This window comes from Caenorhabditis elegans, chromosome X, assembly GCF_000002985.6.
Source record: "Caenorhabditis elegans chromosome X".
Taxonomy (NCBI): domain Eukaryota; kingdom Metazoa; phylum Nematoda; class Chromadorea; order Rhabditida; family Rhabditidae; genus Caenorhabditis; species Caenorhabditis elegans.
Window position 1 is genome coordinate 16,004,537 of NC_003284.9, and position 20,798 is coordinate 16,025,334.

At 34.7% G+C, this 20,798-nt stretch overlaps 2 protein-coding genes and 4 non-coding genes across 6 annotated transcripts; 2 read left to right on the forward strand and 4 right to left on the reverse strand.

Moving 5' to 3' along the window:
• The first annotated feature begins 8,150 nt into the window (after positions 1–8,150).
• On the forward strand, positions 8,151–8,524 carry VB0395L.2. The gene has a single exon (NR_072816.1). It is a non-coding gene; the product is annotated as an Unclassified non-coding RNA VB0395L.2 (non-coding RNA).
• On the reverse strand, positions 8,251–8,375 carry VB0395L.3. The gene has a single exon (NR_072817.1). It is a non-coding gene; the product is annotated as an Unclassified non-coding RNA VB0395L.3 (non-coding RNA).
• Positions 8,525–9,068: 544 nt separating the features above from the next.
• VB0395L.1 (Aminopeptidase N-like N-terminal domain-containing protein) lies at positions 9,069–12,302 on the reverse strand. Its single transcript, NM_001029761.3, has 8 exons — positions 12,219–12,302; positions 11,058–11,208; positions 10,853–11,008; positions 10,129–10,271; positions 9,928–10,086; positions 9,761–9,881; positions 9,274–9,370; positions 9,069–9,229 (listed from the first exon to the last, which is right to left on the reverse strand). The coding sequence occupies exons 1-8, from the start codon at positions 12,299–12,301 to the stop codon at positions 9,117–9,119; spliced, it is 1,023 nt and encodes a 340-aa protein (NP_001024932.1). The 5' UTR covers position 12,302; the 3' UTR covers positions 9,069–9,116.
• Positions 12,303–12,584: 282 nt separating this feature from the next.
• On the forward strand, positions 12,585–17,219 carry nhx-1 (Sodium/hydrogen exchanger). Its single transcript, NM_078221.8, has 14 exons — positions 12,585–12,879; positions 12,971–13,072; positions 14,139–14,261; positions 14,308–14,445; positions 14,495–14,605; positions 14,649–14,728; positions 15,139–15,293; positions 15,343–15,444; positions 15,501–15,602; positions 15,951–16,066; positions 16,116–16,241; positions 16,288–16,454; positions 16,502–16,561; positions 16,971–17,219. Exons 2-14 carry the CDS (start codon positions 12,982–12,984, stop codon positions 17,142–17,144), a joined length of 1,545 nt encoding a protein of 514 aa, NP_510622.3. The 5' UTR covers positions 12,585–12,879; positions 12,971–12,981; the 3' UTR covers positions 17,145–17,219.
• Positions 15,019–15,168, reverse strand: B0395.7. The gene has a single exon (NR_072818.1). It is a non-coding gene; the product is annotated as an Unclassified non-coding RNA B0395.7 (non-coding RNA).
• Positions 17,220–17,867: 648 nt separating the features above from the next.
• On the reverse strand, positions 17,868–17,942 carry mir-84. The gene has a single exon (NR_001261.2). It is a non-coding gene; the product is annotated as a pre-microRNA mir-84 (primary transcript).
• Positions 17,943–20,798: the final 2,856 nt, after the last annotated feature.

The following is a 20,798-nucleotide window of genomic DNA, read 5'->3' on the forward strand; positions in this document are numbered from 1 at the left end:
TTAATAAAAAATGGAATAAATACCAAGAAAAAGAAAAATTTAAAACCGTAATTTTCAAAATTAAATCGAAATCTAAAACGCAATTTTTCATATTGCATCTAATATATTTTCATATTTTAAAATCATTCAAAATCAAATTTATATTTAAAAAATTTGATTTCAAATTTCGAATTGAAAATACCAATCACTTCTTAATTGAATTTTTGTTTCACAACATAGGAAATGTGAGGAAAAAGCTACATAGATTTTATACTAAAATTCAAAAGGAGCCAAGATGTGGGCGGGGACTATAAGCGGTCGTTTTGAAAAAATCGGAATTAGAACGCTATTAATTGTATGTAAAAGCTCTCTGAAACCTACTTTGTATACTTACCTATTTATTTAATTTTCGAAGTACCGACTACACTTGAGCTAGAAATTGAAATTCAAACTCAGAAAATACATGTCTCTAAAATTTTCCAAAAACTTATATACTAAGAAAATGCCGATTTTCTTCAAAACATCCAAAAACACACATTAAGAACAATGCTTCACTAAAAAACCAAGACAATTGCAAAATTCTGCGAATTTTCTCTCTGAAATTCTGGGAATTATCCCATTCCAAATATAGCAAAAAGTTGTGATAACAAAAAACATGTCCCAAACAAAAAAAAAGCGGCAAACAAAAAAGAGGGTGTTTGTGACGACACACGCCTTTGGGACACGACGACTCTCAACTAATCCCACTATCAAAAACCCGGGTTTCCTATTTTTTTTTGTTGGTTTCTCGAGGGGAAATATGTGTGGAAAGGCGACGCGTGGAAAATGCAAAACGCGCCATATCGTCGTGTCTCAAAAGTTCTGAAGAGCAGAAGCAGTGTTGGTGGTGGTGCTCAACAAGAGAAGACAAGAAAACCAACCAGACAAAAAAGTGTGAAGGGACCGACCAACACATTGATCCCACGGGAGGTTCACTATCGAAAACGCCAAAAATTCCTTGACAGAAATTGAGGAATTGAGCCAAACTTCAGGGGTGCTTGAACCCAACAAAAAACAACAGAAGTAAGCAAAGAAAGCGAAAGAATTGTAAGTATTTATGAATGAAAGAGTGACCTCGACCTCTTAAGGAGTGTGCTCCGTCGAGCAAAAAAAATGAAAAAAGAGAAAAAAGAAGCGAGCATTTATTCTCACTCTTTTTTTTTTTTTGCTCTGACACCGACTTCAATTCGCAACTCTACGTCGTTCGCCTCTCCTTCTCTCTCGGACTTGATTCCATTCAATTTTTCTTCAACACCCTCCTCCCGCGGTGGTCACTAAAATATACTCGGTGCGCAACAATCATAGTAAAACAAACTCAGGCGTCAGTTAGACCCCCCTCCGTGGCCCTTTTTTGGTGGGGGGGACACGCGTGCATTTGACACCCTTCTCTCTTGTTTTCCATCTCCCGATTGTCACACTTTGAGCTAGTGTGATTCTAAACAAGTTAAAGAGCAAAGCACTATTCAATTTGTTTTGGGGAAAGAAAAGTGCAAATGTTTGATTGGTGTTCGGAGGAAACAATTTTAGAACAGTGAAAAATTTAGAAAAAAAACCACAAGAAATAAATAGGAAGGAGAAGGTTGTTTTGGAGTAAGTTTTGATTTGAAAAATTTTCAAGTACATAGGTTTGCTCAAAGTTATTCAGATTTAAAGAATTTCTAATTTTTTAATTTCTAAAAAATTTGTTTTGTTTTGGTAAAATTTTTTTGCAACAACCCTGGTTTGAACAGGAAAGAATTAGCGATTAGGCCTCAAAAATCATTAAAATGTATCCTTCAATGTGTTCCCAACTGCGTGTTTTTTGACCACGTTTTCAAAAACTGAAACGTTTTTTTTTTTGAAAAAATGCCTTCTGTGCCACTTATTTAGCCCGACTTTTTTTCGAACTAGAAATCAAAATGAAACTTCCCATTCAAAAAAAAATTACGCAGTCATGAAGATTTCTAGTGGTCCTACCTACCCTAGTGGTTCACCTACCGAATACTACCAAAAACTGAAACTTTCCAATTTCAGCTTATTGCGCGCACATCAATGAGTTTGTGAATCAGCAGCGGAACGAAAACAGAACAGACAGCTGAAAAAATTTGTTTCGAAAAAGTGATATCAGGTGGAAATATGATAATGAGACAGAATGCAAAAAAAAATAGGAAGACAAGTAGCGTAATGTAGTATTTTATGCATTTTTGAAAATTAGAGAACTGATTTTTTTTTCATAAAAACAAGATTTATATCAAAACCAAAAAAGTAAAAAAATAAAATAAAAAAAGTTTTAACCCAAAAGAATAAGAAGTTGTGTAGGTCGCCGGGAGGTTAGGCCCGCCAGCATCAAGCAATCTCGAGGCAAATTTGCATTTCATTTTGATGATGATGGAAAGAGGCGGGCGAATAAAAAAAATGTTCATAGAATAGGTAAAAACCGCACGACCTTCTGCTATTTGTGGAAACTTTTTGGTGTTGGACTTCCGTGCTTTTTCCATTTTCACACTTACTTTTTAAAGTGGACCGACAAAAAAAGGGGGAGAGACCTGGAAGTAAAATGTGGTAGTAGCAAGAGAAAACATTTTTTTTGACTACTTTTGGCACAAAGTATGTGTTTTATGATTTCTGAGGTGAGTGAGGTACGAAGCGAAACTCCAATCAAGCGGATGGATGGCTCTCCTTTTATGACGAATGTCGTAAAACCAACTGTATACTTGATTAGGCAGCGTTCGGAATCGAATTCCGACGATAGGCAAGGCAAAGAAGTTGAAAGGATGAAGAATGACAAAGATTTTGAAGAAAAGGGTATGTGTGTAAGAAAGTAAGGGGGTATAGGTACAAAGTGTTCTGACTGTTTTCTACACAAATTAGGTAAGGTTAATTTGTACGTTGATGGCATTCTGAACTAGATGTTAGCTTTAATTTCAAAAAGTTTCCAAAAGCTACGGGTGAATACTGGTACGTCGATGCTATATTGGAGTTAGCGCTTACATTCCGATTTTGTGGATTTTAGCATTTGGAATTAGTTGTTAACTGTTTCAAGAACTACACAATTTTGGATTGTTCTAGATTATTTTTTAAAAAAATTAACAGCGAGATACGGTGAGATATTCAACTTATTGCAAATTAGTTCGGATAGAAAAATATGTCTAAACTTTTCTGAATGTAACATGTGCTAAAAAATGATTTAACCTAATTAAATGTAACCTAAATAAAATAAAAACGGAAAAAAATTGGAAGAAAACTTGTGAGTAAACTGTCTATAGAAAGAAGGCGGGGTTTGCTCTTGAAGCCCGGACAAAATTTTCTCAAGTTTAGAAACCAAAAAAAAGAACAAACTTAACTTTGTCCAAATTATTGTCATATTTTGAAAGAATTGCGAACATTGTTTTCCCGAGAATGCCCCCGCCCAATTCTTGGCTAATTTTTACAAACCAATTTTTTTCAATTTTATGATGTCTAGTTGGTTTTTTGACGAAATTTAGAAAAAAGGTAAAACAAAACTTTCTGCTCAACAAACTTAACAGGCTTTCTTAACTTTCTTTTTTGTTCCAGGAAAGTGTTAGCTAAGGATGTGAAATGGTGGAATCATTGTAAAAATTTTTCAAAAAAAAGGTCCGTCAAAAATTGGGGTGGTCCCTAACACCCACTCGACACACGATTTCAAGTGCTCATTTCTTGCTCATTTTGTACATCTGTCTGGTCCTCATTCTTATATTTGAAAAGCAAAAAATGAAGGAAAACAATACCGTACCCCTCTGCCTAATTGCGACGCATCATTACGGTTAGCTTGGCATTTATCAAACGAAGCCAATTTCTTTATAGGATTTTACGCTCTATGAGTGTGAGAATAAAAAAAAAGAAAAAACATGTTTTGCTCGGTTGCTTTCTACAAAAAAAACTAATTTTCTATTAAAAGAGTTATTGAACAAGAAAAAAAGAATATTGAGGCAATTTCAACTACATGGTAATGTTTGTTGCAAAAATATGACAACTTTCATTTCAGGTAATGTGGGATTACAAAAATCCAAGTTATCACCTAGATCACTTTTTCAAAGTGTGAAAAAAACACATTCAAAATATTCCAGCTCACGTCAAGAAAAGGTCACGATATCATTTGTACATGCAAGAAGCCGAAAAAACTTTTCTCAGACTAGAAAAAACAGCAAAATCTTAAGCTTTCTTGAAGAAGATCAGGAAAAATGTATTAGGTGATGTTCTACGTGTTTGGAAAAGTGACTGAGTGAGGAAAAATGAATATTTTTTCAAACTTCTACCGTGCATGCTCTCGCACGTCGAAAATTGCATGCTTTAGTTTCAAGCCGTATTACAGTGGGCTTATATTACCTGGAAAATTGTAAATTCCCTAACTCTCAAAGTTGAAATTGTGAAATCAGAGTTACAGCTGTCTCACAGTTACCTTTTTTTATTTAAGTGAACATTTTTTATGTCCCAAATTTTTCCTGATTCCTATTCGTTTTCAGTGGGACGTCACACGTGGAATTTTGGTGTCTAAAGTAGGCCTCCCAAGAGGTCGCCACGCCGGTTTCACGGCGTCACTCAAGCCGCATGCCTCCGAATGTACAGTGCGGCGCGAAACCCCAAACGTGTCGGCCGCTTCCAAACAACTACCTCTTTGCACTACGTTGCGCACATACCAAGCTACTCATTTCACGCTAAGCTGCGGAACCTCGAACGTGTCGGCCGCTTCAAATAACTACGCATCGCACTTCATTGCACACACACAGCGGTGCGCGATCACTTTCTTACTTTAAAAAAATTGTTTTAAAAAACGCACAAAAAGTTGCAATTGTGGAACAAGAGTTTACTTTGGTTTCTCAATATCCTTTAAGATGCAAACAAAAACCTTTTTAGTTATTTTTTAGTCCGCCTAGGTACCTCATGACTCATTTTTCGCACAAAGAATAACCTTTCAGACCAGTGAACTCATTGTGTTACCTAATTTTATATGATTTGCTAGTGTACCAAAAAAGGAGAATAGGTCAGCTGGTCCTACTTCTTTTTTTTTCAAGTCGAGACCCTCGCAAAATATGGGGGAGAGGGGGTAACATGTTATCACATAACCCCCTTGGTGCGAGTGTCCTTGAAAAGGGATCAAAGAAAGTGGTGGTGGGAACTGAGAACTTTCTCATATTATCATTATTTATGTGTATGAAGTTAAAGAAAATTTAGTGAGTGGGAGAGGGAAATTTGGGAGTATGGGAATGCAAGAATCTCGTGAATGTCATGAATCTCGTCAGATATTTGTGAAAAATTATTTAGAAATTAATATAATTTTTAGTCTTTTATATGGGGAGGGGATTGGATGGGGGAAATGAGACAATTTAAATGAAAATAGAAGATGTTTTCGTTGAAAATTTTGCAAAAGAAGAGAAAAAAGATGCTAGACAAGAAGTTGATTAGAGAAAAATTTGATTTTTAGAAACGAGTATTATTGGAATCATGCAAAAACGTGTTTAAAAATTGCAGGAAAACAACAGATTTGCTGGACACAAAAAATTTTTCTGTAGATTTTGCCAGCTCCAAAACTGTTGTACAGGGGCTCACTTCCTAGAGGCCCTCTGTCAAGATATTGTGACGTAGACATTGTATGTACCAAGTATACTGATATACCAACTACCAACTAGCATAGTATGTTCAATTTGGCCATATTCAATTTTTATGGCGTACATAGGTCGAAAGGAGTCATGGCACTATTGATTGGGTGTGAAGGAGGTTTAAGGGGCTGAAACAATTTTACTTCGATTAAAAATCGTATTCTTGTTCGGTACACAAATAAATTTTATTTTTGAGATTTTTAAAAAGCCCATTTTGACATTTTGAAAATGTCCATTTGGAGTTTTTTGAGAATGCCCCCTAACTGTAAAAACAATGACCCCCATTGCCTCCTTTGAGTAATGCTTTTAATAGCACGATACCCTCTAATATGTCACACCCTGGGAGTGTGGACTCTTACCCAAAGCTTTTCTAAGACCTGTCCAAGCTTTATCCAACTTTTGTACGGGCTGTTAGTGTGATTGTCAAAAAATGGGCTACCAATTGTCGAAAAAATTGTAGATATTGTTTAAGATTAAAGGTGGTGTTGTAGAATTTTTTTTATTGCTTTATTAGACTCAAAATTGTCTGAAAACGCCGAATTTCATAATGAAACTTCTCGAAAACTTTTCGAAAAAAAGGTATGACGGCTCAAAAAATGGCTTAAAATTAGTTAAAATTTGGAATTTGACCGACTTTTCAATGTCGCAAGCCATTTTTTGAGCCGTCATAACTTTTTTTTTGAGAAGTTTTCAAGAAGTTTCATTATGAAATTTGGTGTTTTCAGACAATTTTAAGTCTAATGAAGCAATGAAAAATTCGACTACACCACCTTTAAAAACTGTTCTAAAACTATGAATTTTTTGCAGCACTGCCTGCGGGCCAAGAACACATTGTAAAATCCGAATTCATCAGTGGAAATCTCATACCGAAATTCTCTAGTGGTCTGAAAATGAGCACTTCAAAAATCACCCTTGTGAAGAATGCTCAAAAAACGGCGGGAGATGCGCTAAATGAACGAAAAACAAGTGGAGTGAGAAAGCGTGAAGAAGCATCGAAAGCGGCGTAAAAAATAATCTGAAATTCACAATCGAAAAAAAAATTCACAAGAGTAGAAGAAAAATAAGAAGAAATAGACATAGATGGATATCATCAGATCAATTTGAGAGGGAGGTGTCAACAAGAATGCAACAATAGAGCGGGAAGGGGTGAAGCTTCCAACGACGTTTTCATTTGCCCGCGAAAAAGGTGTCATTCATTGAATGACCATTAGAAAATTGAGTTAGATCCGTAAGGTAGATTAGGCAAATGCCGTTTGGTTGTCTCCGCAGAGAATATGGCGGCGGAAAAATTGGGGGAGATCTCAATCAAATTTTATTACTGAAAATAAATTTAAATTTTTGTTTGAAGGTGGTGTAGTCGAATTTTTTTTATTGCCTTATCAGACTTAAAATTGTCTGAAAACACCGAATTTCATAATGAAACTTCTTAAAAACTTTTCAGAAAAAAGTTATGACGGCTCAAAAAATGGCCTAAAATTAGATAAAATCGGAAATTTGACCGACTTGTCAATGTCGCAGCGGCTGGAAACAATTTTCTTTTAAAATCACAGTCAAATTTTGAGTATACCAGGTAAATTTGAGTATACCGTCAAACTTCAAGTATAAATATTAATTACCTTGCGTTTTAAACTTGAGATTTTTAATTTTTTTGAAGCAAAACTCGCCGTCCATCGATTTTTAAAGACCTTAATCAAGTTTAAAACGCAAGATAATCAACTTTAATACTCAAAATTTGACGGTGATTTCAAAAAAAATTGTTTCCAGCCGCTGCGACATTGATAAGTTGGTCAAATTTCCGATTTTAACTAATTTTAGGCCATTTTTTGAGCAGTCATAACTTTTTTCTAAAAAGTTTTCAAGAAGTTTCATTATGAAATTTGGTGTTTTCAGACAGTTTTGAGTCTGATAAGGCAATAAAAAAAATTCTACAACACCACCTTTAAGAGGTGTCGTGTTGAAATTATTCTAGTGAAGAAAACATAAAAAACTTGGTTAGTTGGAATTACATTCACGTAATTTTTGTTTTACAAAGCAAAACTCTCCGAATTGATAGCTTTCCTAATCAGAAAAACACTGCTAACTTTGAGATTTTGGGGCACAACTTTTTTAGTGTATGTAGGGGCGCAACAGGCCGACCTGCTCCAATTTTGAACAGCATTTGTCGCGACCTCAATGAATAAAGTGTCGTCCTCGAAAGGTAATTCTAGTACGGGGACCATGCTAATGTAATTTTTATCTTTAAAATTATGATAGGATTGTTGGTGAACCTGCTGTAAAATAGGCAGGTAGACCTGTTGAGACCTATCGCCACCCCTAAGTGTACGTACCTTTTCGAAACCGTGTTTTTGGCAAGATGTGGGAAGTTTTCGGAACTTTTATAAAATTCACATATAACAATTATACTCAATACTATGTAAAATGCCATAGAAAACCCTTACGTCAAAGGAAAAGCAAAAAAAATAAAAATGACTAAAAAATAAAGAAAAGAAATAAACAACCGGAAAACATTAGAACGTCAGATATGGGTGGTTTATCCGAACATAATTGTTCTAGGCAGATCTTTGATACATACTTGTGTTTTGAGATGTAAGCGGCGGCGGCGGCATCGCTTACTTTTTTGGACGGTCACTGGTACTTTTCAAGGATTAGCAGGAACGGGATGGCGGCCAAGACCAGCAATTGTAATTACACCTATGTCTCTTTTTCATTCGACCACCCAACCTACCGACAGGCGTCTTATTCATGCATGTTATTCGGTGTAGGAAGGGGCAGGGGGTGAGTGAAAAAGTACGACGTCTAGGTTGACCTCATTCGTTCGCATCAATTGGCTCGCGGCGGTCGTCTTATTCTCTGGACGCCGTCCGTCTCAGCGCAACGCCTATTAAATGTTGATTCTGCTCAACCAGTTTCTTCTTACAATTATATTAATAATAATAATAAGTGGAGACAAGATGAAGTTGTTGGAAAACAAATGGCAAATATACTCCTCGAAGACTTATACTTTTAGTGACAAAGCAGTTCAAAAATCGAGTGAAACTAAAAGCAGGTAATTAAAAAAGAATAAAGTATTTACAATAATTATCTAGTAGAGGTAAAATATATTATGGTGTGTTCGAAATAAATATACAATAGTTTAAAAGTAAAATTGTGGGATAAAAATCATTAAACAGAAACTTTGCAAAAATGTCTCTCACGCCGCGATCCAAATCTTTAAAGCGATGCGCGGAACCCAAAAAGTGTCGGACGCGGAGCACAATTTGCACCAAATAGTGTGATAGGGTATGACACTATTTGGTGCAAACCTTGCACCGCGTCCGACACTTTTTGGGTTCCGCGCATCGCGTTAAAGTTTTGGATCGCGGCGTGAGAGCGGCGTTTGCGGCGTCCAAATGGGAGCCCTACCTAGTTTTTAAACTATATTTTTTATCAGAAAATTTTTCACACAAAATAAATAAAAAATAAATAAATTCATTAAAATCTAATGCAACCTTAGTTCTAGTTCTAAATTGAGCCAAGAGATCCCAGGTCTACATTCTCTCTCAAAACGTCATTTTCATTGTAAAATGTTATTCCAGGTTGCTGTGTTGCTGTCAAGTCCGGTAGAGCTAGCACATCTGAAATAGTTTCGTTGAAACATGGAAATGAAAATAAGAATCACCAATTTTTCCTATTTGTTGAGACCTTGTAGCCATGAACTGAATTATTCGGTCGGTAGAAATATTGTCAACAATTGATTGGCGGTAGTACTTGTTAATCTGGAAATTGAAAAATAAACTGAAGAATTAAGAAAAATGCAATATTAATAACTAATTTTTTTTCATACATTTTCTGCAAAATTTTAAGATTACTTTGGTGTAGGGCTGTGCAAATCGGCGTCCGGTAGTTTGATTTTGACATCGTCGGACGCACATGCGTCCGGTTTGGGGTAGCTTTCCACGGCGGCCGGCAATTTCCGAGTTTTGCCACTCACTATACTTAATCAGCAATTGTATAGTGCGTGGCGAAACTAAGAAATTGTCGGCCGCCGTGGAACGTTACCCCAAACCGGACGCATGTGCGGTGTCAAAATCGGACTACCGGACGCCGGTTTGCACAGCCCTACTTTGGTGTTTGGCGACTTTTTTGGTGCTTTTATTTGTACTAACCGTAAGTCCATTTTGCTGTACAGTTACTGGAGCCAGCTCCGTGTCAATTAACGCCAATACCACTTGTGATGAATCGAGTTGAAATGATCCCGCAAACAATGTCGCTGTGTATAAAATTGATCTGAATTTTTTCCAATTTCCTAACCCACTTTTGCTCTATTTCTTACTGTTGAATCTGTCCAGCAAAATTGGAAATAACGCGATACCTTGGCGAATGACGAATATTGAAATTGAAAACTGCCGGAAAGTCGGGCGAATCGAGACAAGGCATCAAATATCGAAGACCTGAAGAAGAGGTCACCGAGTTCCCAAACACTATCGAGTATCTGAATAAATGAACTTTTGGTGAATGTTGCAATTTTTTTCACCTGATGGTTCCATTTGGCAGGGAGTATTGCAAATTCCGGGGACTTCCAGTTTCAGAATCCAGTTCACCTTGGAAATCAATCCGGAGGACGTAGCTTTCTTGAGAAGTCAAATTTGCAAGTGGGATGTAGGCTTGTACTCCTGTCTGAAATTAAAATTATATACATATGTAAAATGCAAAAATGAATATGAAAATTAATCGAATTAATACATACATGATGATCAAAAATGATATAATGGTAATCAAAATATGATGACTAATATAAGGCAAAGTATGTTAATGTTTCAATTTCGCCGCGATCCAAATTTTTAAAGCGATGCGCGGAACCCAAAAAGTGTCGGACGCAGAGCAAAGTTTGCACCAAATAGTGCGATATGGTATGGCACTATTTGGTGCAAACTTTGCTCTGCGTCCGACACATTTTAGGTTCCGCGCATCGCTCTAAAGATTTGGATTGCGGCGGTTCCTGCACCCACATGGGAGCCTTAGTTTCAATACTCTCACATTTTTTATTACCTTTCCTTATTCAAAAAAAAATAAAATACAGTACAAGTTTAAAATTTTTTTAAAACTTTATATAATTTTTTTCAAAGTTCAATAATTGAACGTTTTGTGTTGGAAGTATTTTTGGAGCCCGATCATCACATTAAAACCAAATTTTCAACTCTTGCTCCAACTATCATATACATTCATTTTAACTTTTCAAGATTAAATTAGAAACCTACAGATTTATCATAGGCTCCTGCAGTGGGAGCAGTCATTGTTCCATTTGCATCTTCCAACGAAATGCTATTAATTTTCACTTTGTCAGATCTGTGAAAAAATAGCTGTTGGGTAATATCTCGAGCGACAAAATCCATTTGTAAACTTCCGGTGTACTCCTGAAAATTTTCCCGGATTAAATTAAAACTGAAAACTTGAAAATCTCACTCTGACAACTGCCTCAGGAGTTGAATTAAACTGTAGGAAAACGTTGTATTCCGATGGAACTGTGATATAAGGAATTGTGCTTGGAACATTATTACTTGGAAGTACAGTTTTGTTGAGAAGTGATCCAAATACTACAAATACGTAGATTATGCTGAAAAAGTAAACGAAATAGTTTTTCCGTAAAAAAAATCTCAATGATTTATTCAAATTTTAAAGTAGCTAACAAAAAGCTTGCAATGTTAGATTTAAAAATTTTGCGATGAAAAAATACTTTTGCAATGAGAAAATTTTAAAAAAATTTGAGAAATGTATTACTTATTAATTTAATTTCCACGTTTTAAATCCCAGTTCAACTTTTTTTTTAAAAGTTTATGGCAGTAAGTTTTTTTAAAAATGGTGCTTTAAGAAGAAAGGTGATAATTTTTAATGCTGGTGTAGTCGAATTTTTTATTACTTTATTAGACTTAAAATTGTCTGAAAATACCGTATTTCAAAATGAAACTTCTTGAAAACTTCTCAAAAAAAAAAGTTATGACGGCTTGAAAACGAAAAAGGGTCTAAAACTAGTTAAAATTTTGAATTTGACCGACTTGTCAATGTCGCAGCGGCTGGAAACAATTTTCTTTTAAAATCACAGTCAAATTTTGAGTATCCCAGGTAAATATCTTCCGTTTTCAACTTCATTTCGGTATTTAAAAGTTGATGGACGGCAAGATTTGGTTATAAAAAATTTAAAAATCTCGCTTCGACTTACAAAAAAAAGGTCAAGGTTCAAATTTTAACTAATTTTAGGTAATTTTTCGAGTCGTCATAACTTTTTTTTGAGAAGTTTTCAAAAAGTTTCATTATGATATTCGGTGTCTTCAGACAAGCTTGAGTCTAAAAAAACAATAAAACATTCGACTACACCACCTTTAAAAACGCGGTTCAATTCACAATTTCTAACCATTCACAGTTATGTAAAACAAAATTTAACAAATTATTTTCCGAGTATCAACATTTTTTAGATATTTATTCTTAGTTATACAGCAAATTGGGTAAATTGAAAAACAAAAACTAGAGCAGAACTTTAAAGAGACAATTTTCAGAACTGAATTTCAAATGCTCATATCATTTATATTTTAAAATAAAAAGTAAAAAAAAAATTTTATAAACCATTACCATGCTATTGCAGAGAGTACCAGCCAAGTCAGTAAAAATCTTAGATTACATTCGAATCGATGTCTAATTTTTTGAGTTCTCATTTCATACTTTTATCATTTGAAAATATAATAGAATGTTAGAATGTAAAAATGTGTAAGAACAATTCGAAAACATCACAGACAACAGAGAAGGATGCTCATTTATTGACAAAGCTCTTCACATTCAAGAACAACAGGGGAATAGGAAGGAGGGAAAATGATGATTTCTTATCTATCAAAGCGTGAGAGATGGGTTGAGAAAAAGGAACACAACAAACTAGATCAATTACTTTTCAATTGATTACATTACTTTCGAACTAATTCTTTAATGTTCTCATTTCTGTCATTGATAAAAGAAATTGATATAAACAGTAAAACACACAAGTTTTTCGTTCTGTTTGCAAAACTGACACTGACTAAAGTTGAGATTGAAATTCAATTAAAGTCAAGTTGTGTGTTGTTGCGAAAAAGAAAGAAGATAATCTCATTGATCATCATATCATTTATGACTGCCTTGAACTGTCGAGAGATAATATTATTAATAATGACTATTTGATTCAACACACTGCCAACGAGACATTCCACTTGTATTCCACTCAAACTAATCAGGAAACAGAAACAATTAAGCATTAGTCAGTAAGGTATGTCGTTGATAGATTATCAATCATTTCCCATCCCATCAATGTTTGTTCATCAAAAGTGATATCTCTTTATGATACTTATACTCTTCAGAGAAGGACATTATGAAGTCATTGGCTGTTATGCAGTGGAATCGGCCGGAGACCCCGACGCTGCTGGGACTATGGTTGTTGTTGATTGTCGGTGCAAAAATTGGTAAGATTTTCAGGTAAAGCGGTTTAGAATTTATTTTCGGAATTGGAAAAATTTTTATTTGAAAAATTTCCAGCTGAAAGTTTGATTCTTGTAATGGAAATTGACATAGTAAAAAGAAAAAAGTAAATAAATTTTGCATGAAACCTTTTATCAAAACATTACAAGACAAATGTTTAGTTGAAATTTTTACCGTAAATTCATTCTTGTGTATTTTTGTTTACGTTTACTGGCACTATTTCTAGCTAAAAAATTTTTGAAAATTAATTTTTAAATGTCAGTATTTAAAATGAAAGCCATTTTTTCAGTGGCAATACACTTTTGTAAATTTAAAAGTTTGAAAATTTTCATTACCTATTTTTCAATTTATTAAATTACTTTATTAAATCAAACTAATCGCCCGCAAGTTTCCGACAGTATTGAATAAAGATCAGAATTTTTAAATGAAAAAAATATATTTTGATTACAAATGTGTTTGAATGTGATATTCTTTTTAAGGTTTTTTCTAATAGTAAGCCCCTTTAAAGTTGGGGCAGCGCCAGGGGGGACTTTGTCATAGTATGTACACTAATATTGGTCCAAAACGACCAAATATCATAATAAAATACTCCAAAAAATTTTAGACTTTTCATAATTTTCGGAAAAAGTTTTGGCACATTGCCAAAAAATTGAAAAATATGAGCAAAAAAATGGAAATCCAGAATGATGTCGCATGTCCGGACCCCTACAATGTTTTAATACAAATATTTAATATATAATTAAAATATAAAAAATGTAGGAAACAATTTTTTTTGGTTGACTTCCAAAATTATAAGTGGCAAAAACTGAGTAATTGTCACTTTTTGACAGTAAATAAAAAATTTTCAAAAAGCTGTTGAGAAGTTTTATTATGATATTTCGGCATTTTAGCACCATTGGAAAAATTTTTAACATTTTCCCTATTGGCGCTAGTCCAGCTTTAATCCTTTAACCAATTTTTCAAACTTTTATGATTTAAATTTTCAGGTTAAAAGTGTCAAACTTTTATGAACCACAAGAATTTTAAATTCTCACCAGTTGCACCTTTCAGGATTCCACCGAATGCCACGTGCCCGTCACTTCTTCCCAGAGTCTGCAGTTCTAATTGTTCTTGGTCTATTTGCCGGTTTTACAATTTACGAGTTATGGACAGTTGACCTTTTCCTACACCCAGGTATCCTCCAGCTCTTCACAATTGATATAAAACCTTCCATTTTCAGATCTTTTCTTTCTTTACCTTCTGCCACCAATTGTACTAGAGGCAGGGTATTTCATGCCAAATAAGGCGTTTATCAGCAATATCACAACAATATCTCTTTTCGCCGTCGCCGGAACAGTCATGAATATCTTTTTGACAAGTCTCTCGTAATTCCTTTATCAACTGATTGTAGATTAATGTTTTTGAAGGTTGTTTCATATTCGCCTTTCAAAATTTCTACGACTTCAATATCACTATTGTGGACACCTTACTTTTTTCGACGGTCATCTCTGCTGTAGATCCAGTGGCAGTTTTATCAGGTTTGAGGAAAATTGGGTTATTCAAAAAAATAGATTGTTTCAGTATTCGAAGAAATCCATGTCAATAAGCTTTTGTATATTACGGTTTTTGGGGAATCCTTGCTCAATGATGCAGTTACAGTTGTAAGTTTGACTATACTATTGGGGTTTTAAAGGTGGAGTAGCGCCAGTGGGTAAATTGTTAAAACCCACTTCCTTGGTCCCAAAATGAACAATTCTCACAATGAAACTTTTCAAAAAATTTTTTTGAACTTGTTTTATTTGCTGTCAAAAAGTGACAATTACTTAGTTTTTGCCACTCATAATTTTGGAAGTCGACCAAAAAATAAGTTTTTTTTAAACATTTTTTAATACTGTAATTTTGTTTTAATCGTTTAAATTAAAACATTGTAGGGGTCGGAACATGTGACATTGTTTTGGATTTTCTCAAAAGCTCTTATCCGCAGTGCATAGCACTTGAAGAACGGATCGTCCTTTAATCCTTTAATTTTTAATAATAAATGAACATATATACCTTCGAATATTTGATTTAGGTTCTATATCACTCCTTCCATTCCATGGTCCGTATCGGACAAGCTCATTTGATCTATCAAGACTACACCATGTCTATGATGAACTTCTTCCTAGTCTCCGGCGGTGGCATTCTTGTCGGCGTAGTTTTTGCGGTAGTAGCTGCTTTAGGTGTCAAGTAAGTTGTGTCATTGTGAAATTTGTAAATACTGATTAATGTTCTACAGATGGAGCTCGAATGTGTCAGTTCTTCAGCCAATTATTTGCATCACAGTTCCGTATATGGCATACTTGTGCTCAGAAATTGTGCATGTTTCGGGAATTTTGGGGTAGGAAATTGAACAGGACAGTTGAAAATAGATAAATAAAAATTGTTTTTTTTTAGAATTGTGGTATGCGGACTTTGCATGAAATCTTATGTAACTGGAAGTATGGAAGAACGAGCTGATATCACTGTAAAATATACCCTGAAAACGTTATCATCATGGTAAGATTTTTCCTATATACATATTGAGTTTGTTTTATAAATAATATTTAAATTTTGCAACTAAATGTTTTTTATGTCCGAATTATTTCTGAACCTAAAAATATGTAGCTAAGTAAATCCTCGGTTTGAAATATTTGTTTTCCGGTTAAATCATGTTTTCCATTCAAGACATTTCGTGGCAGATGTTTAAAAAGCCATATAAAATGGTTTTGCAAAATTCAAGCTATTTTCTCAAAAAATAATCCAAGTCATAAAATACAAGTAATATGGACAAAATTAATAGAGGAAGGGATAAACCTTATAGATGAAAAATCTAATCACGTTTTACACAGAATTACCCATTTTCAGCTGTGAAGCTATTATCTTCGTATTCTTGGGATTTTCCATATTTTCAAAGGATCATAAATGGGACTTTGGTTTTGCAATTGTCACTGTTATCACTTGCTTTGCTGCCAGATTCCTCGGTATGTTATTTAACTATCACCATATTGCTAAAAATCAGTTCATTCACAGTTGTGTTCACATTAACATGGGTGGCAAACAAGTGGAGAATGCAAAAAATTTCACTGCGAGATCAGACAATCATGGCGTTTGGTGGACTTCGAGGTGCAATTTGTTTTGGATTAGTGTTAACTATCGGTAAGATCCTAAGCTTTTCCTTTTCCTACTTTACAAAATTTTGCAGACGGAGAAGTAGTCCCGGCCAAGCCGATCATGATATCCACCACATTGATAGTAATAGTATTCACTGTATTTATTCAAGGAACAATGATAAAGCCACTGGTATCGTTTTTAAATGTGAAAATTGACAATGCTTATGACAAGTCTTTATTCCAAAGTTGTATTGAACATGTAGGTTTTTTTAATGTTTAAACCATTTAATTGAAGTTCAACTACAGTCATTCGAAGACACAATGTGCGGTGTTGAAGCAATAATTGGAGCTCATGGGCAGTACTACGTAAGCTTTGAAATTTAAAATCTGAAATTTAGGCATATTCAGGTTGAGGTTTATTTTAAAAAAATTTCATTAATTCAAATTGATACGCAGGAATTCTAAAAACTGCTTTTTCCATGTGATAGAATTTTGGGTTTCAAAAATATATGCTTCTTGCCTGTATCATGATTTTTGGCTGTATCGCAGCCCTGTAAATGAATTTTTTCAAGAATTTGAGTCAATTGCTGCTTCCCAGAAATTTTTCTAAATTGTTTCTTGTTTCTATTTGTTTCTAAATTTTCTTCAATTTTTCAGTAACATTCTGCAAGTTTTTTTGAGCATAAAAAAATTTAATTGCAACATAAAGTGCATTGCTATAAAATTATGAAAAGATTTTCCTTTTTTACAACTTTCTGAAAACCACTAATTTCAGTGGAAAAACAAAGTCGACAAATGGAATGCTCAATTCTTGGAGCCAGCTCTCACCCGACAGGATATGAATCGAGGCAGGCGGCTCTTGAAAAAGTTGACTGACATGACAACCGACGAGCAACGGGAAGCTCTGTTACAGGAAGAATCCGCAATGCTCGAGGAGCATCAAGTATAGGAGGAACGGGCTTGAAATAGTTATACTTTGTTATTTTTTCGTTACAAATAAAAAAAAACTTGTTTTGAAGAAAAAGTGCAGTAATTTTTAAAAAAATGTACATTTAGTGTGACTTGAACATATTTTAAGTATTAAAACTATATCAACACTTAGAAATATGTTCTGTATTTCTGTAGTGATGCTAACTACTTTTATGATTTATTGAGATGCAAAAAGATATTTTTAATAATCAGCTGCATTTACAAAAACACCTAGTGTTTTACGGGCGGAAAGATAAATAAATATAATACATATTCATTTTTTTTAAAAACCCAAAAATTCAGTGAACAAATATTTATGATGTTCATGCTCTGAAAAATTAGCTTTAGTCTTATTGCTTGCTGGGCATTCCGAGACATTTTTTTCAATAAACCAAACTTTTAATTTGTTTAAATAATTTGAATGATAACCATTACCAAAAAAGTTCTCATAGTTTTATTTTGTTTTCATCGGAATAATATTTTGAAACTTAAAATCGGTCTATTGTAAATAAGTTTTAACATTTTTCAAAATCCAACTGGAACTGGAAATTGAAAAATTTCGAAATAATTCACGTACATAACAATGGAAATTCACACAGTATCACTTTTGTTTTTGCGGCCGACATCAACGAATTCCTTTTCAGCGTTGACTCACCGCTGGTCGTTGTTTTTTTCCAGAACAAAAACATATACATGTCTCAACAGAACAGCCGAGTTAGTTGAAACATTGTGGACATTATAGACAGTCTACAATATTACATACTACCTCAGATGCCACAGGCAGACGTATGATGAATAGTAGCTCAGGAATATAGAGGAATGAATAAAGTGTGCTGCAGTAGAATAATCAGGAGCCAGGGCCCGCCCCCCACCGGCCTACCCGCCTCCGCTCGCCCTTTTTTTACTGTCACGCCGATGGGGTGTCCTATCCGCCGAAACCAGACAGTGATGTCGCATTCTCTAGCTGAATTGCACTTTCTCGCATCGCCAAATATTAGAACACCTCGAGAAGAGAGGAACGAACGCGCAGATCTTTTTTCTTCTTCTTCTTCTTTTTTCGCTGCTTGCGTTCGTTCGTTTCTCGGTGCTTTGAATGGTAGGACGTTCCGTTTGTACAGCTATGTATTGAAACTTGGCTTTATGGTCGAATGGAGGAACTACTGGGAACTGAAAACTAAAAACTAAGAATTAGAAACAAGGGAAGAAATAGAAATAGTGGAAAGTAAGAATAAAGGGATAGGGTGATGGCTGTAAGAGAGAAGAGGAAAGGAAAAAAACAAGTTAGTTTTTTGTTCAAAATGACCTTTTCCGCCGATACGCCAAAGTGCATGCACTGTCACTGACCAGCGACTAGGAGAGAGGTTTTTTGATCTATGGAGAAGTCTGAGTCAGGCATGTTTTGTTGAAGCAAGTGCTGTATCTAAAAAGAAGGGTGCAGAGAAGATTTTTTGGAGAAAAACATGTTAATCTGTCGGAGCAGAAAATCTTGAAAAAAACTTGAATTTAGATTTAAACTAAGGTTTATATTTTTTTTAAATTAAATTATAGCTCAAGATCAAATTATAACTCGAGTTCAAGTAAAAATTTAAGACAAAATTGAAGCTGAATGATACTTTGAAATTTAAGGTGAAGCTTACACTAAATTCAAGCTGAACTTGAGATACAAACTAAGCTTTAATTTTAGCTTGAACTAAATTTATAGTTTTGTTTAAATCTTGTCTTATTTGAGCCAAAACCCAAGCTCTTGCCTTTGTGTCAATGCTGCAATTTACGATAAAACTACCAAGTCTTAAATTTAATTTTAGTACATATTTAGACTTAAATTGAAATGTAGGAAAAACTTTAAAATTTAGATGAAAATTTAGGCTACGATTTGAAACTAAAATTTTCGTTAAAATTTAAGTTGAAACTTAGACTGAAATGTAGGCTAGAAGTTTTGCAAATTTTTGCTATTTAGGCTACAACTTGAACTAGAATTGGAAAAACTACACCTTCTCTTGATTTAATTATGAAAAGCCCTTTTTGTTCGGCGAGCACATTTACCGAGGAGCACACAAGCTCACAGATGCAGTAACTAGAAAAAACCTTAAAACATTCCTCTGAAAAATTACATCTGCAGAAAATATTTTAAAGCCCAGACAGACCACACCAAAAAGCCACTCACGTACATATTGCTATGAATTTCTAAATAGATCAAACTCCGGCAGACGCACTTTCTGTGTAGAAATTTGAAATAAGCTTATCACTGGAGGGATTTGGCAGGCAATACATTGGCTCGAAGGTTTCCAGCTTCGAATGAAAAACTAAAAATCTATCTTGAGCCCTTCCCTTTGACTCCGCCCTTTTCTTCACTCTTCGGCTTCTTCATGATCACCAGGGCACGCCCCTTGCTCGTCTCAAGATTCTAGAATGATTTCTCGACGAGGAATTCCAGACAATGAAATCATTGAAGAGAAATTTATTTGCACAGTTTTTCCGCAGTCTTGCCCTTCAAGTTTGCTTGAACTTTTGGGGAAAGGCGAAGGAAAAAGTGCACATCAGACCAGAAAAATAACGATTTCGGAAAAGGTTAGATAAACCGAATAGGAGGTAATCACTATGGGTGGCCACTTTTATGACAAATTTTTTGGCGGGAAAGTTGAGCAATTTGAAAATCATATGTTTTTGAAATTTTTTGACGGAAAAATCTGGGGGTGATCTGACTTTGTTTAGTCTGAAATTATTTAGTGATTTTTTAATTGAAGCAATTAAAATATTTTCATGATTAAAAACATAAATAATTTTATTTCCTAAAAATAGAAACATATTCAAAATAGTTCCTGCAAACCAGGGATTATATATCAAAAACCAATAATTTCCTATAATCGACAAGACACGCACACCATAACATATCTTATCAGTTGTTCTTATTTCCATCATCCGCTCAGCTTTTCCTATCTCTCCGCGCCTTATGCTCCAGAGCTCGTTGCACTTTGGAACGCAATTTCTCCATCTCTTCACCAAGGAGGTGCTCGGCGAGCACACTGAAAGTGCATATAAGATGCAGAGAGAGAGAGAGCGTGGCATCGTGTAAGACGCGCAGAGAAACGTTGCGGGCGCCGGGCGACGCGCGACCGCCGTCGAGACATGCACGTCAGCGCCGAGACCAGCGTGCTGGTCGGTAACATGAAAAGTACATTTTCTATGGCTGCGTCTATGCAGTGAGGGTTACTAGTAGTGCAGTAGGAACACTCATCCGTACACTCATTTTCTGCTGCTGGCTTCCGTCTTTTGGCTCAATAGTTCAGAACATTTGCAGAAAAAAAAACAGATTGAAATTGCAAAAGGGGAATATTGTGATTTTAAGGAACAGAACCAGAACCAAATTTCTACAATAAAAATTTCAGCAGTTATTGGTATCATATTTTAATTGATGAACATTTGAAGAAGTATAAAATAGCGCTAGTGGGGAATTTATTTAAAACTACTCATATATATATATATATGTATAGTGCCACCAAATTTCATGGGAAAACTAAAACTTTTTATTTACTGCCAAAAAATGACAATCACTGAATTTTTGCCACTCATAATTTTGGAGGTCGACCAAAAAAAAAGTTTTTCCTACATTTTTTATACTGTAGTTTTGTTTGAA